General features: G+C 32.0%; 1 protein-coding gene across 1 annotated transcript; it reads right to left on the bottom strand.

The window, feature by feature from the left end:
- Positions 1-2,712: 2,712 nt before the first annotated feature.
- Positions 2,713-14,014, bottom strand: Tom20 (translocase of outer membrane 20). The gene is made up of 3 exons (XM_065503347.1): positions 13,794-14,014; positions 13,647-13,725; positions 2,713-3,153 (listed from the first exon to the last, which is right to left on the bottom strand). Exons 1-3 carry the CDS (start codon positions 13,921-13,923, stop codon positions 2,841-2,843), a joined length of 522 nt encoding a protein of 173 aa, XP_065359419.1. The 5' UTR covers positions 13,924-14,014; the 3' UTR covers positions 2,713-2,840.
- Between the last annotated feature and the right edge of the window lie 1,430 nt (positions 14,015-15,444).

Raw genomic sequence — 15,444 nt, forward strand, 5'->3', positions numbered from 1 at the left:
TTTATTTGCCTTATAATATAAATTCCGTATCTATTTATTTAAATTCATCCATTTCAACAGCTTCTGGGAAATGCAAAACTAAAGGAATTATAGAAATATTGGTATCGAACAATTGGGGATTTATTACGATCAGTTTTTAATACTAATTTGTATGTTGAAATATCCATACTTGAAAGACTTGCGATTACTTTACCGCGTAGATATATTTTGTCTAGTGGTAGTTGGTTATCATCATCCTCAAAGTTTTATGATTATTTTAATGAGAAATATGTACATTATATGTAGACACATTATGGAAATATAACGTTTAGGATATAATTTTGAAAAATTTAAACTTTTTAAAATTACCGTACAAATGTAGAAATTACCTGCCTACCGTACGGAGGTCTAAATTACCGTACAATACGGTAATTACCGTACGGTTAACATCACTGCTTACAAACGCAGAATTACAAGACATCATCGATAACCGAACCGATGGCGAACATTACCATCAAGATGATAGAGAGTCAGTGATTGAAACGGTCGTTTGTTTGTCCCCCTGACAATACTGCCCGTGATTCCAATTGTGAAACAATATACGATAACAAAATATCAAGAAATATTATTTGCGATGAGTGCCCGTTGGCCGAAGTGGCAGGTATTATTTTTCATTGTGTTCCTTTTGTTTTGTGTTGCTAGTTATGTGTGTGTTTATAGACACAATTGAAGTAGTTTACACATCAACTATTGACAACTATGGTGGTCCAGAAGTCGAAGTTCAACCGGAGGAACCGCAACGATCAACGTCAAAAGAACTACCGGTAACTGATTTCAACCCGGTTTAAAAAAACCAAGAGAACTGCTAACGATATTCACCCGGCACATGAGCAAATGTTAAAGGAAAATGTTTATACGTGGAAAACCAATCCGTTTCGGATATAAACTGTGGGCGCTTTGCTCGAACAATGGCTATATTTTTCAGCATCCAAAGCAGTACACCGCACAGAGGGATTTTGGTGTCAAAAAGTAAATTTTCAAACACTCAATTTTAAAAATCAAATGATGCAGTTTTGTAGAGAAATGTTTAAAGATGAAATGTACACTTATAGTTTTAAGAAAAATTTTATTTTATTTTTAAAAAATTTAAGTAAAGTCCATGCAAGGGTGTTAAGCAAAAATTTACTTATATTTTCACGCAATTCAGTGGTTTATATATTTATAATTTTCCTAATGATACCATTTACCTTTAACATATTTGAAAAATATAACATTTCTCCATAAATAAAAAAAAAAATATGGGGATAGCCGTTAAGAAGATATGCCCAAATCTATAAGTCTCTAAAAATTATTTTATTTTTGATTTTCCATGGAGAAAAAAAATGTAGCCCCACTTTCCCCCAAGATGTTTCTTTAATAAAATTAAAGTTGGGAGTGTCTTGTTTCGATTAAAAGAAAAAATAGTTTTCGGAAGTTTTCGGAACAGGATGAAAACTTAAAATTTTTGGTCGAATAATAAACGAAATATCAAAAAAATTCTTATCTATGTATGGGTTTCGTGGGCGGTGGTCGTGACCGATTTTATTGAAACTCGGCATGCGTTCTTCTTTTGTTTCAAGAAATATTTGTACCAAATTTCTAGACTTTTGCTTGGATAGGAAAAATTTTATGAGAAAAAATCTATTTGAATTTTTTTTTTCTTAATTTAGTCCATATTATTCTTATAATTTTTATACTAAAATGTAATGCATTTGGATTGCATGGGCTGTATGCGGTGGGCATGGCCGATTTTATTGAAACTCGGCATGCGTTCTTCTTTTGTTTCAGAAAATTTTACTTTTTTCTTAGTTTGATCCATATAATTCTCTGTGCCAAATTTCAGCGCTCTACGATCACTCCTTATAATTTTTGCCAAAAAATGTATGAAGCCATCCCTCTGTGCACCGTCCACTTTGAAAATTTTTTTACCTCCCATTATTTGCGCTGTGCTTGCTAAAAAGATAGGAATTCTGCACAATCGGCACTGTTCTACCCAATCGTGTTACTGGCGCCCCTTTAAAAATTTTAATATCGCCACTAATTACGACGCAATCGATCTAATGGTAACATTGGTTTACTTCTAACTACTTTGAAACAATAATTGCTAATATACTTTCCAAAATACATCCCATAAACAACATAATAACTAAAAAAAAGTGTACCGAACAAAAGATTTCAAAACGCTTTACAGTACCAACGTGTGGTCAAACACACGGCAATTTTCAGACAGTAAAATACGTTTATATTTTTGGATTTTTATGTTTTATTTTATAAATGACAAATCTGCACCATCCCTTTGGCGTATTTACCCCATAGGTAGGGTGGTTTCGCTGTTTTTGGTCAGTCTAGAAATGTTAAAAATATACGTATATTGAGATGAGATAGGCAAGATTGACATGAATAAAACTAAAGCCAACATATCTAAGTATTCGAAACAAGAAAAAATTAAGAATATGTATAGAGGTTTAAATTTGAGATCGTCTCAAAAAAAAGTGCCATATGGTCCCCTTTCTACCCTATAACACAATGCAACATATTCTTACGAGTTAATATTTATTTACAATAAAAAGAGATATTTGTCTCTAATTCAAATTTGTAATTTGTTTTATTTTTATAACAAATTTGGAAAAATTGGATTGATATCAAACACCAATTCTCAATGTTATGAATAAATAAATAAATACAAAAGAAATATAAGTTAGTAATTATTATATATTTAGAATCCAACGAACAATATATTTCTACAAAAAAGTTAACATCAAGTATAATGAAATATATGAAAATTGCCAGATTTGATTCATTATAGACTCATATATTTTAAGTTATTCAAGGTCATCAATAATTACTCCAGTTGAATTACTTTCAATTCCACCTGATGACATTTCATGACCTAAAGGATTCGATGTGACTATTTTCGGTGTCTCGTTAGATTCAGAGCTTGATCTATTGCCGAATTCTTGCATCTTCAATATAAGCATTGCAAAAACTTGAGCTGGCAACGTAGTCTGCAAAACTTGCAATAAACGAGCAGGTTGTCCACACACAACGAGTGCATTAGCCAAATGCTCTACGCCACTCTCAAAGTCCCCTCTAGCAATTAAGGTTTCTCCCATTTGAATTTCTTGTAGAAAATATCTGAAAAAAAAATAAGTTTTTAAGTACATTTATAAATTCAATTTCGGTTGAGATACACAAAAACAACAAGATATAAAATAGAAAGATCGAAAAATAGCCAAGTTATATGCTCCTTTCTAGAAGATACACATTCAGTAAATACCAATTGATTTCGCATTATTTACCTAGAGAGTGCGCACGGATTAATTCGTAAGATATAAACTAATAAATCAAATTTTTTATGTTTATTATATTATTTACAACATTTATGTTCTATAGTTAATACTTTCAAGTAATAATAACAGATCTTTAAGATGTTTACGTTGTTTTTTTTAAGTTAAAAATCACCAAAATCAACTCTATATTTTCATAATTTCTGTATACGGAAAGAAAAAAATCAAAGAAAGCTCTTCATTCAGTGCAAACAAAAAGCAACAACACAATGCTCGATTGGCTAAGATTTTCGATTTTTCTTCTCGAAATCATCGCTGTTTTGATATACTAATTTCATCAACAAAAAATAAACAATTTTAACTGTTATTATATTTTTAAGATTGTAGATTTTTTATTTGTGTATTTATTGAACCTCCATTTATAAAATGAACTGACAATAATTATTTCTAATATATCTTAATTATTATTGCCTTCGCCTGGGTAACGATCTTGTAGCGATGCGAGGGTTTATATACACTCTGTGGTCAGAACATGCTTATGGTTGAGCATGTTCTTCTGGCACTTTCACAAAGGAGGTCGCGACTTTAAGGGAATGTATTAACTAAAGGTTACTCATCTTGTCAAGATATTGGGGCGATAGTGTGTTCCATAGCTGTCGCGTCAAATATTATGACATATATCCTCCACTTCTATAGTAGAGGCTTTACCGGGGGTACCACGAAAAAGATGCACTTTTAAGGTCAAGGTGAGTGGAAGCAGTGCCGAGGACCTGGATGGTTAGTTAGTGTAGAAATAAACTAGCCGCTAACAGCTCACCTCAGCGTCAGGGTAATACGCTGTTGTAAGTAGTTGCCTAGTCCACGCACGCCGTCACTGCGTGGATGGTCCGTTGTTTTTACGTGCCTACTCGTGGGAACAAAATTGAGCGAAACATAAATCTAAATCTTACAACTAAGGAGACTTCCGATTTCAGGGATATTAAGGAATCGGAAGGGGGTGATTTAACCCTGTCGGACGTTCATGCCAGGATCTTGGAGCATGAAGGACAGGTGTTAAAACATGATGTGGATGGTCTTTTGGGACTGTCGAAAGACTCCTTTGGGGAAACTTGTGCCACTCAGAAGTTGGAGGAGTTGGTTCTGCTATCTGATGATGAACATGAAATCATTGTGATTTCTGCTCAGAATCAGTTGACAGAAACATCCCCTTCCACTGCTGGTGACAAGGACAACCAGGGGAGCCGATCGGCAGAAGACGGTCCACATCGACAATCTTGTTCGGCAGGTCGCCGTGGAGGAGTCGCTAATGCCACTCCACAAGATACTGACAAACCAGGCCGAACGAAAGAAGATAGGGCAAAAAATGGCACCAGGAAATCACTAGCCTTTCTGGCAAAGATGGGAAAGATCCTGGGCCATTAACCGCAAAGGAGAAGTACCTTCTCAAGAAACATAGACAGTAGATTTGAGAGAATCTACGGCCATGTGAGTGTACTCTTGGGAGAGCCTTCTCCTGTTGAGCAGCAAGTGGTAGCTGCTGTCGATCTGGCTGACACCCAAAAGGGTATAAGGTCGACAGCTCCAACCACTAGCAGTGCGGTAAGAACTAAGGAGGGGGGCTCTTCTACCATCCTACAAATCGGTGCTTCGGCTAGAGCTGTGGATAGTAACAAGAAGCCTCCCATAAAGGTGTCAGGTGCGAAGGGAGTGAAGAATCCTCCGACCGATCCCCTTAAGGGTGCCCGTATGGGTAACATTAAGGGAAACGGATCCGGTGGTCCTCAACCCTCGTCATCAAAGGCACCAGGTTACAGCAAGGTTGCGGGAAATGCTGGTGTAACCCCATCTAGCACTCTTAAGGGCACCCAAAAGGAGACCATTAAGAGGGCTAGATCTGGTGACGACCAGCCTACCTCGTCAACAAAGAAGGTTAAGAAGTCCTTGAGTCAGGATGTATATGTTCAGGCAGCCATAATTGATCGGAATGATCCGGATGGGAAGATCAGTACCGACCAGACGTATCTTTCAAAGGTGCTTACTGGGCTAAGGGAGTGGTTGGGAAACTTGGCGACCTAAATCCAGCCTTAAAACTAGAAGTGATACGCGCTTCGGAGCTACCATTAAGGTCAATAGTGACAGTATGGATTCCTCCACCCGTTTGACCGGTGGAAACCATACTGGCATTATTGAAAAAACAGAACGTTGATCTCCCTATAGACCAATAGAAGGCTGTAGCCTCGATGGTGTGCAAGGAGAACAACGGGAGGGATTTCCGGTTCGCAGGGGATCGCAAATCCCTCGAGCTTCTGGATAAGGTGAAAGGGGTTGTCAATTTTGGAGTTTGCATCATTTTTAAATAATTTAATTTTTTCCCACACAAAACTTTTATAATATGTTTATTTACAAATTTACTTTGACACAAAACAGCTGTTGATTAAAGACTTAGCAAGTCTTTGATCGTTCGTTAACATGCGTTTAGCGAGTGGATAAGAAATACATTATAAATAACTTGTATGTTAAATCCATGCTAAATTTTGGTTATAAATACGGCTGTTAGAGTCTTCTTTGGTAAAACCCTTGCGGATAGGACACACTATGATATTGTATGAGGTAGTCGTATTGGTCATGGCATTATTCCTTCTGGAATCTCTGACTATAAGATCGCGACCTTTAGCTTCGGTGCATCACCCTCAGTAGAGTTCCCCACTAGGGATAAGTGGTTTGGATCCGATCAACTATTTGATGGGTGCGCAGTTTTCACTGACGGTTCCAAGATGGACTCTGGTACAGGGGCCGGGGTATATTTGGTCGACTATGATATCAAGCGCTCATATAGACTCTCTAATGAGTGTAGCGTCTTCCAGGCGGAGATCTTCACGATCTGGAAAGCCACAGAGTTGATAAAGGTACACGTCAATAGAGGGGCTGCAGTGACAATATACGTAGACAGTCAGGCGGCACTAAAGGCTCTGGAGTGTCATCTAATACACTCCAACCTAGTGGGGGACAGTAGGAGAGCTCTAGAGGAGCTATTGGTACACTACTCAGTAAGATTGTCTTGGGTACCAGGTAGGGTATTCGAATTATTCGATTTTTCTCTTGTTCGAATAAAACGAATAATTCGAATAACAGATTTTAACTTGTTCGAATAATTCGATCACACATTTAAAATTAATCGAATTATTCGAATAATTTTAATTTTTTTTAAAAAAGTAAAGAATGAAGTTTTGATGTCGGTTTTTTAATGTTTAATTGTTAAAGAAAAACAAAAAATTACGTTAAAGTTAACAATTCAAGTATTGACAATGTTAAAAAACATTCAAAAACAAAGTCCATCATTAAATTTTCAACAGAAATATTCTGATCAGATTAAATCCCGAACAATCTACAAAACAATTGACCAGCAAAATTTGAGCTAGTTGGACATGATCCTGAATTCAAATACAATATAAACGTATTAAGAACTTTTTTATGTCGTTCATTAATTCGGGTTCTAAATTGAGTAACGAATTCTTTCGTAAATTAATTATTTACTATTTCTAAATTATTTATAACAAATTGTATTATACATCAACCTCTATCAACGTTGCCGAATCTTTGCTCAATAAAGTGGTCTTGGGGAATCACACAATAAAGGGAATCTAAAGCTTGATATCATTGTCAGTGAACGTGGCTAATTTGAAATCAGGCAGTGCATGATTGGCGCATTTACAAATACGCAAAAAGTTTATTACTATGTTAGACAAAGATGTTAAGCGATATTCAAAATTATTTATGAGACGAACTCCATGCTTTTCTTGCAACATTTGTTTGCAATATTTGTGTTTATCATTTGATGTATTAAATATTTTGCAACACTTACGTACGCGGTTTATAACAACACTTATATACATATATTTTAAGATCATGGCCTTCATCTATTTCAATGTAATCATTATAAATGTCATCCTCAATATCACTTTCGACGACCGTTTCAAAATCACTTTCTCCATCACATTCAACTCCACTTTAATCTAAGTTAATATTTTGATTATTAATAACGATTTTTCTAATATTTTGCCAGCTAAATAACAAATATTTTATTTCATACATTTTATTTTCACTGGTTCAAGTCCTAAGTTAAAAATTTTGAAAGATTTGTTTTTAGAATTGTAACTTCTTGCAGTAATATTTATATATTTATAGAAGGAGCTATCGGAACACTCATCTACAGTGATCGAAAATCCCTTTGTCTTTAGTAATTTGTCGAATTTTAGAAACAATACAATTTTTGTGAGTCATTATTACTTATTTAAATTTGAAATTATGAAAATTTTTAAGCAATTTAATAAATTTAAATGTATTTGTAAATTTATTCGTTTTATTCGATTATTCTACATAAAATTGTTCGAATTATTCGTTATTCGAAAATGGCCATTTTTAAATTGTTCGAATAATTATTCGTAGGAAATTATTCGATTAATCGAACGATCATTAGTCGAATGAATACCCTAGTACCAGGGCACTGTGATATACAGGGAAATGAGGTAGCAGATGAATTGGATAGACATGGTTCTGATCTGGATCATGATACTAGGGAACGGAATGTTAAACCACCCATTTGTTACTACTATAGATTAATTTACGAGAAATTCCGTGACTATACAAATCAATCCTGGAGCAGTAGGTCAGATTGCAAAGTGTCCAGGGCCTTATGGCCTAGACTGAATGCGGGCGCGACTGGGATACTGATAGAGTTGGATAGGTATAATCTCAGGATTCTAGTAGGAGTGTTAACCGGCCACTGCTCAATTGGGGCCTTTAAGGGTAAATGGAATAATGGCGGACTTCTGTAGAGAGTGTGGGGATGTAGAGGAGCTAGAGACAGTAGAGCACATTATGTGCACCTGCCCTAGGTTACAGGGTCACAGACTTAGATGGCTAGGAAATAGATTTCTGGACGAACTTGGCAGTGTTGCTGGCTGCAAACTAAGCAACATACTAGGTTTCATTAAGGGAATAGGGTGGTTATTTAATGAACGTTCTACAGAGAGTCCAAATCCGTGAAAAGATCTATCATTCTTTCTTTCTCATTTCAACAGGCGGTACTTTGGTCTCTTCTATTACTCTACGACTATCCTCTTTGTCTACCTATTTAAAGGGACTCACAATGGACCTCAAGGTCTCCGAGTGGAAGTGCACATAGTGCACACCCCTTCCTAACCTAATTATTATTGAATAAATGTTAGTACTTTTATTATTAACTTTATTATAATTCACTAATAAAGATTTAATTAGTGAATAATTACACTGTGCTAGTTGAAAAAATATCATGCGGGCACCCGGTGGGTTAAATGTAATTTTATTGCGCAATTTCGGTTTTTTCAGTTTATTCAAGAAACTAAACCGTTTTTGAGTTACGCGAAATAAAGTGTCAATTTCGTGCACAGTGTTATTAATTATTTAGAATTAATTGTATGAGCTATACAATTAAGATTTATAGGATTAAGATTTATTAGTTTCATAGGAAACACGAGATTGAGATTAATTGTTTCTTAAGAAACACGGATGGGGCTTTTTCTTATAGGGAAAGAGAAATAAAAAAGAAACTAATTGTAGTTTGATTCCAATAACTTACATGTTATTTAATAGAGATTTTATTTAAAAGTTCTGAGACGTTCACACTAGGCAATTTAGTTGCGCAAGTCTCTTGCCCAACAACAAAACAGCATGCAAAATTTTCTTCTCCTTAACCCGACATTACCTCTGGCATCTACAAACACAAGAGACTTGCGCAACTAAATTGCCTAGTGTGAAAGGGGTCTGAGTGTTCAGCTTCTAATCAGTAATAGTAATAATAAGAACTTAACTTATTTCATTTGGAAGTTCTCAACCAAAAAAACTCTTTTAAATATAGTACAAATTCATTTTACATTGTGGGATATAGCAATACTACAATATTGTATTTATGTGCATATAATTAAATTCAATATGAAAAAAAATTAAATATAATAATATACATATAACACCGTGATACAATTTTACATTTTTTTTGTTGGACTTGAAACCTGAGATCATATATAGTAGAACTGCGTTTTCAGTTTTTCATTTTGTGATCTTTTCTCCTTTTTAAAGGACTTCAAAGTTTTAAGGATATAGAAATTTCTTAAAATTTATTTAAATAGTTCTGCTCATTAGTTTTTCTTTATATGGATATCAAATGAAAGGGGACAATTTCTAGAAGTAGATAATTTTTTTATTTTTACTTTTCAGGACGAAAAAATGTAAAAAAATGTCCTTTGAAAAATGTATCCTTTTATATCCTTGAGAATTTCCAATATATTTTTCTAAAAAAAATATATGTTGAAACCATGCATATACTTTAACACATGCTTAAATTTCGTTCTTATAGCTTTATAAGTTAAGCCTAAACAGAAAAAAACATATTATTAAGTTCATTAAAAAAAAATACATTTATCGATACAGCAATTAAGATTACAAAAATATTAGATAGTACTTTTTGGACTTGAACAAGTCCACATACACATGAAACTGGAGATCGTATATAGTAAATCTGCGTTCTCAGTTTTTAATTTTCTGATCCTTTCTTCTTTTTAAAGGACTTCAAAGTTTCAAGGATGTACAAATTTATAAAAAATTAAATAAATATTTTTATAAATGTTTGTCAATATGTGTATCAAATAAAAAAAGACAATCATTGGAAATGAAACAAAAGAGTTACTTAAATTTTATTCTTTCATATTTTAGTATAATTCTAACAAATTCCCAATTAGTACCAGCAGGAACAATTATTATAAAAAAATTAAATTTATATAATAAAAAAATATTTAAGCTATACTAAATAAAGATATAAAAATAAGAAGAAATATAAAAATATATTATGGAGAAAAATTAATACGTTTACTCTGCCGCTTGTATGGAGTATGTGAATCTCGACATATCGACCAACAGTATTTAGCGAGCATTCGACAAGTGATCTTTCCTCTAAAGCTAAATGACCCAAATTATCGGGGAAAAAAGAAGTGTATTTTCAGTGACATATTCACACCCATTTCACCGAAGTTGCGAACGAGATTGCGGACGATTGAACGCTTTCGGAGAGATAGCGAAATATTATATACTTTTGGGCAGATTTTGATGAAACTTAAGAAAAATATAACATAAACTCTAGGGATTATTAACAGCACAAGAATGGAAATTAACGCTTAATGGCACTTGGGGTTAAAATGACCCCAAACTTTTAAAATCATATTTTTTTATGGGGTTACCAAGTGCTATATATGGTTAATTTTAATTTTTCTGCTGTTTTTGTAAATACTAGGCTTTGTGTTAAATTTCGTCAAAATCGGCCCTAAAATAAACAACATTTCGAAATCTTTCCAAGAGAAAATCCAAATATGGAAAAATTTTACGTTTGACCTTCACGATTTAAGGGTTAACGTTTTCCGATTTTAGTAAAAGTTTCAGAGTATATTTAGAATTATCTGGACTATAATATTCTGAATAAGTTTTGCTTAAAATTAATAAGAGTAAGGAAATAGAGCTCATTCGCCAAAAAATTGCCAAATAATTGGTTTTTCTCGAAAATTTCAAAATTTAAATCGCAGGTACGGAAAAACTATAGGAGATATTTTCATAATTTTTTCACGTTTTTATTCCCTATTATATTCTTAATAAATCCCAATGAGATGATCAAAAAATTCTGAAATTTGTTTAACAAAATTTTTAAAAATTTGAAAATGGATTTTTGAAACAGCCTTACGATAATTTGGCTCTAACGGCTCGATATATCTCTTGTTATAGATGACATATTTATTATACATACAGTAGCAAGCATAATAAATGCAACACTTTGCTATGTGATCTTCAACTGGTATTATTTTTCTTATAACTGAATCCATTTCTCCCCCATCTGCTATTTTTATATTCTTTGTGGTCATATACTACGTTTATACGCACGGCTTATTCGCAAATAAAAATATTGCAATTAGAAAAAAATGCGCATAAACAGTGAATTAATTTTTTATTTGCGAATAGCTAACTCACGAAAACAATTCCTGATTAACGACACTATTTGGAAATAAGATTTTAAGCATTGCCATGTTTTAACGCTTTTAGTTTATTAAGACGATTTTTAAATATTTCATTGCGTTTTTGAATTACTTGGATTGCAAGACGGACAAGAATTTTTGATTCTATAATTTTTACATTTAAAAAAATAAAAAATGTATCATATTTTATTCAATAAAAGAGTTACCAAAAAATTAAATTTTACCATCCGGCATCTCATAATAACAAGAATTTTCCGTAACCAATGATATAAACAGTGAGTTAGTTAATTGCAAAATAATTTTTATTTGCGAATAGGCTACGTATAAACGTAGTAATAGTCACTTATTGTATGACATTTTGTCCAATATTTTTGTAAGTATGGATAATTATAAAATTTTTAGTAAAAACTGTGGTAAATTTGTGCGAGCAAATAAAATGCAACTTTAAGAAAATTTAATAGATTTGTAAGTTGTTTTATAAATTAATTATGAAAAATGGATAAAAACTATAATATTGTTACAAAACATTAATTTACTGTTAATACTAATAGATTCAAGGATATGAAATCTACAAAGGATAACAGTATTAACGAATAATGAATTTTCCGTTCAATATTGTGAATTGTTCAAAAATCAAGAAATTTTTTTTTTATTTCTATTTAAAATATTACGGATATTCTCTATGAAAAGGAAATCAAATAATTGTTGTGGTGTACTTAAAACTGAGTGCATAAAAGCTCAAGGTCCAAAGGATATTACTAGTTAATGTTAGAAGGGTGCTGAAATTTAATGCTACAATAATATTTTCACATGTGTTCTGTAAAAATTACAAATAATGAAATCATATTCGAATATCCATTAAAGCATAAAGGACCTGCTTCGAAAAGCATAGGCGCTTATTTTATTTTTGTAAATATTATATGGTTTATTGGATTGGTTTCTCTTTATTATATTTGCATCATTATATTATCTTTTGGAGGTTGCAATAGTCATTAATGTCCATATGTGTTCGTTTGGGTAGCATCAAATATATGATGTCACCTTCTTTGGATCAGGTAACATAGCCTTGATTACTTCAATCTCTAACCTTTTAGTTTTATTTGAATAAAATTAATTTCAAAACTAGCCAATAAAAATATTTCGGCACTCTAATTATAACAAAATTCTTAATTATATCTAATTTTTTTTAACGAAATAGGAGCATGGCGTTTTTTGGATAAAATGTTTATCCTTTTGAATTTAAATGTCCTTAAATTTCTTTGTATTAATAGTAAATGATGGTAATGCAACATTGTTATAGTTTTTAGCAATTTTTTATAATTATTTTTTTCAAAATTTTAAAAAATAACTCAATTTTCTTAGTTGCATTTTATTTGCTCGCATAATTTTACCACTGTTTTTACTAAAAATTTTATAATTATACTCCCCCGTTAAAATATATTGGACAAAATGTCGTACAATAATTGCCTATGATCAATAAGAATATAAAAACAGCAGATGTGGACAATTGGATACCTTATTGAGCAAAATCAGTGCTATTGAAAATAACATTCCATGGCTTTGCATTTTTTATGCTCGCTACTGTATATTTTCATTGATTCCACTGTGTACTGTTTTTTATTTGCTTAAATTTGTATATGAATTTATATAACAAAAACGTACTCTTTATAACTCCAGAACTAATCATGTCACCATCAAATATTTTTGGCAATTATGTTGGACTTTGAGTAGTTTTCAGAGACCTAAGCCGGCTCGGCTCAGCCGGCTTACAGCCGTTCGGCGCATGTCTCTGGTAGTTTCACAGTTATGGGTAATTATGTATATATACTTTTAGAAAATTTTAACATATTTTTGAATTTTCAAACGCGAAATTTTTGAACTGAAATGGGTTTCCGATGAAAAAGTCATTGATTTGAGTAACCATTTGGAACCGTAATATGTGTGGTGAATTTAAAATCAAAGATGTCAAATCCGACATCTCAGTCCGTTTTCATATGGATTATCCTTAGTGTTAAAAGCTATCTAATGATGTTTATATGATCAAATATTATAAAAAACAACAAAAATATAACACATCCAATATTTTAGCTTTGGTGTCCCATAAATCGAGAACTACGGACTGGTGACAATGAACTATAACGTCGTATTCAGCATAAAAAGATATACCTCTGGTAAAAATTTTGTATCGATCCAGAGTGGCTCCCATAAACTAGAGTTTAGCAGCTGAATGTCTTGTAAAAATTTGTTGCCCATGCGTGTAAAAATATTTATTCATTGTATAATAAATTACCTTTCAATAGCTTCATGGTCATTCAAATTAGGCATTCCACTTCTGATTGAATTCCCATTTTTGCGATTTTTTCTTCTACCTACATATGTATACATGTATGTATATTAAACCAAATGTTTATATAAGAACTCATTTTCTGTTACTTACGCTCTCTAACTTTTTTTTTATAGTCAGGATCGCTACGACGTTTCGTATCAAAATAAATGCAATATCCTATAAAAAGCGTTCCTGCAACTCCAGCAGCAATTCCAATTGCTGTTTTGTTTATCTCTAACATTTTAATTATTTTTTACTCACACAAACTTTAACTCGAAATATATATTTTGCCCATGTGACGTACATAAAGCGTGTTTAAGTAACAACCAGTGATACCAGACAAAAAATATATAATTCTTAAATACACTTAAAAAAATATTGACAAATATTAAAAATATTAATACAAAAATCCATTCTAATGCATGGAACACATTGAAGACAGCAGGCTACCAACTGCAATCTGTTAAAATTAGAATACACACGTTTATATGAAGACGATTCTTTTGACGACAGCACAGCTACACGACCACACGATTGCTTTTGCCGCTGTAGCCGAATTAAACTAAAGGCCTAATTAGTTTGTACGTTCCGTTCCGTTCCGAATCAGCTGTTTTGTTTTTAGCATAGGGAAATTTGTGTATGTCGTTAGTTTTTCTGTAACGTTGCCGTTCTGTTGCGGATGAATCTGTTGAAAACTGAATTTTGTCCGCAACGTTAAGTGACAGCTAAAACAGCTGATATCATATACACACAAAAATGCTAACAATATGAAAGCAATGGTGCCAACATTTTTGAAAGGAAAATATTTATTATTAACAAAAGAATAAAAAATATAATATTTTCAAAAAACATTGAAATTTAATAAAATAAATCAAGGACTTAATAGTTATAACTTTTATTCGATAAAAATTGCGAATAATTATTAATAATAAATTATTATTTCATTTATTAAGAATAATTATTATTTCCAATTTTTATTTTTAAAAATATTATAACTATTACTATTCGATAGATATATTATTAATTATTTTTAATAGTTATGAATAAGAAATAACATAACTGTTATAACTCATTTTATATAATAAAGTTTAGTCACACAGTTTTTTTAATAAATGATGTTTTATTGCAGTTAAGTGGTTTAAATTGAAACAAAACATAAAAACATTGCTCTATTTAAAAAGAAATAACACTTGTTTACTTGAAAAATTATTGTTAAAATCTATAATAAAAAGGGAACACCAAAATTACAACTGCTATAACAACGAAATATGATATCAATGTTTTATGCACTTGAAAATTTCTTATACATAAATATTAAAAAACTTTATATTCAGGTATGTTCTGTAATCCACGTGATTTCAAATCACATACCGTTTTAAAATCACACGTGTGATTTGTGCCTGTTCTGTAAATCACACTATTATTGTATTTTTCGGTGTGATTTTAAATTTTCGAAAGCACAAGAAAACAGCTGATTCGTTTATTTTAAATGTTTTGTTTTGCAAATAATTTTGTAGAAATATTAAAGTGAAAATAAAGAAATGCCTGTAGCTTCTGTTATATCTTTAATTTAATTAAAAAGAATGGAATTACATTTTATAAAAATTTTGAAAAAACTATGGCGCAAGCTCAACCACTATGTCAAAAAGAAAACAAAACAGCAAAGCTGCCACAGTACACAATTGCTTTTGGTTACCACTTGCTTCAACTTTGTTGCATTTTTTTCCAATTAGCGCAAAAAACTTAACGCATATTGATAACT

Source organism: Calliphora vicina, chromosome 3 (assembly GCF_958450345.1).
Source record: "Calliphora vicina chromosome 3, idCalVici1.1, whole genome shotgun sequence".
Classification (NCBI taxonomy): Eukaryota; Metazoa; Arthropoda; class Insecta; order Diptera; family Calliphoridae; genus Calliphora; species Calliphora vicina.

Excerpts from the sequence above, each read along its gene's own strand:
- Tom20 (XM_065503347.1), bottom strand. The coding sequence starts at position 13,923 with ATGTTAGAGATAAACAAAACAGCAATTGGAATTGCTGCTGGAGTTGCA. Across the intron at positions 13,726-13,793 it reads TAAAAAAAAAGTTAGAGAGC|GTAGAAGAAAAAATCGCAAA; the intron begins GTAAGTAACAGA and ends ATACATATGTAG. Across the intron at positions 3,154-13,646 it reads GACCATGAAGCTATTGAAAG|ATATTTTCTACAAGAAATTC; the intron begins GTAATTTATTAT and ends TTTTTTTTTCAG.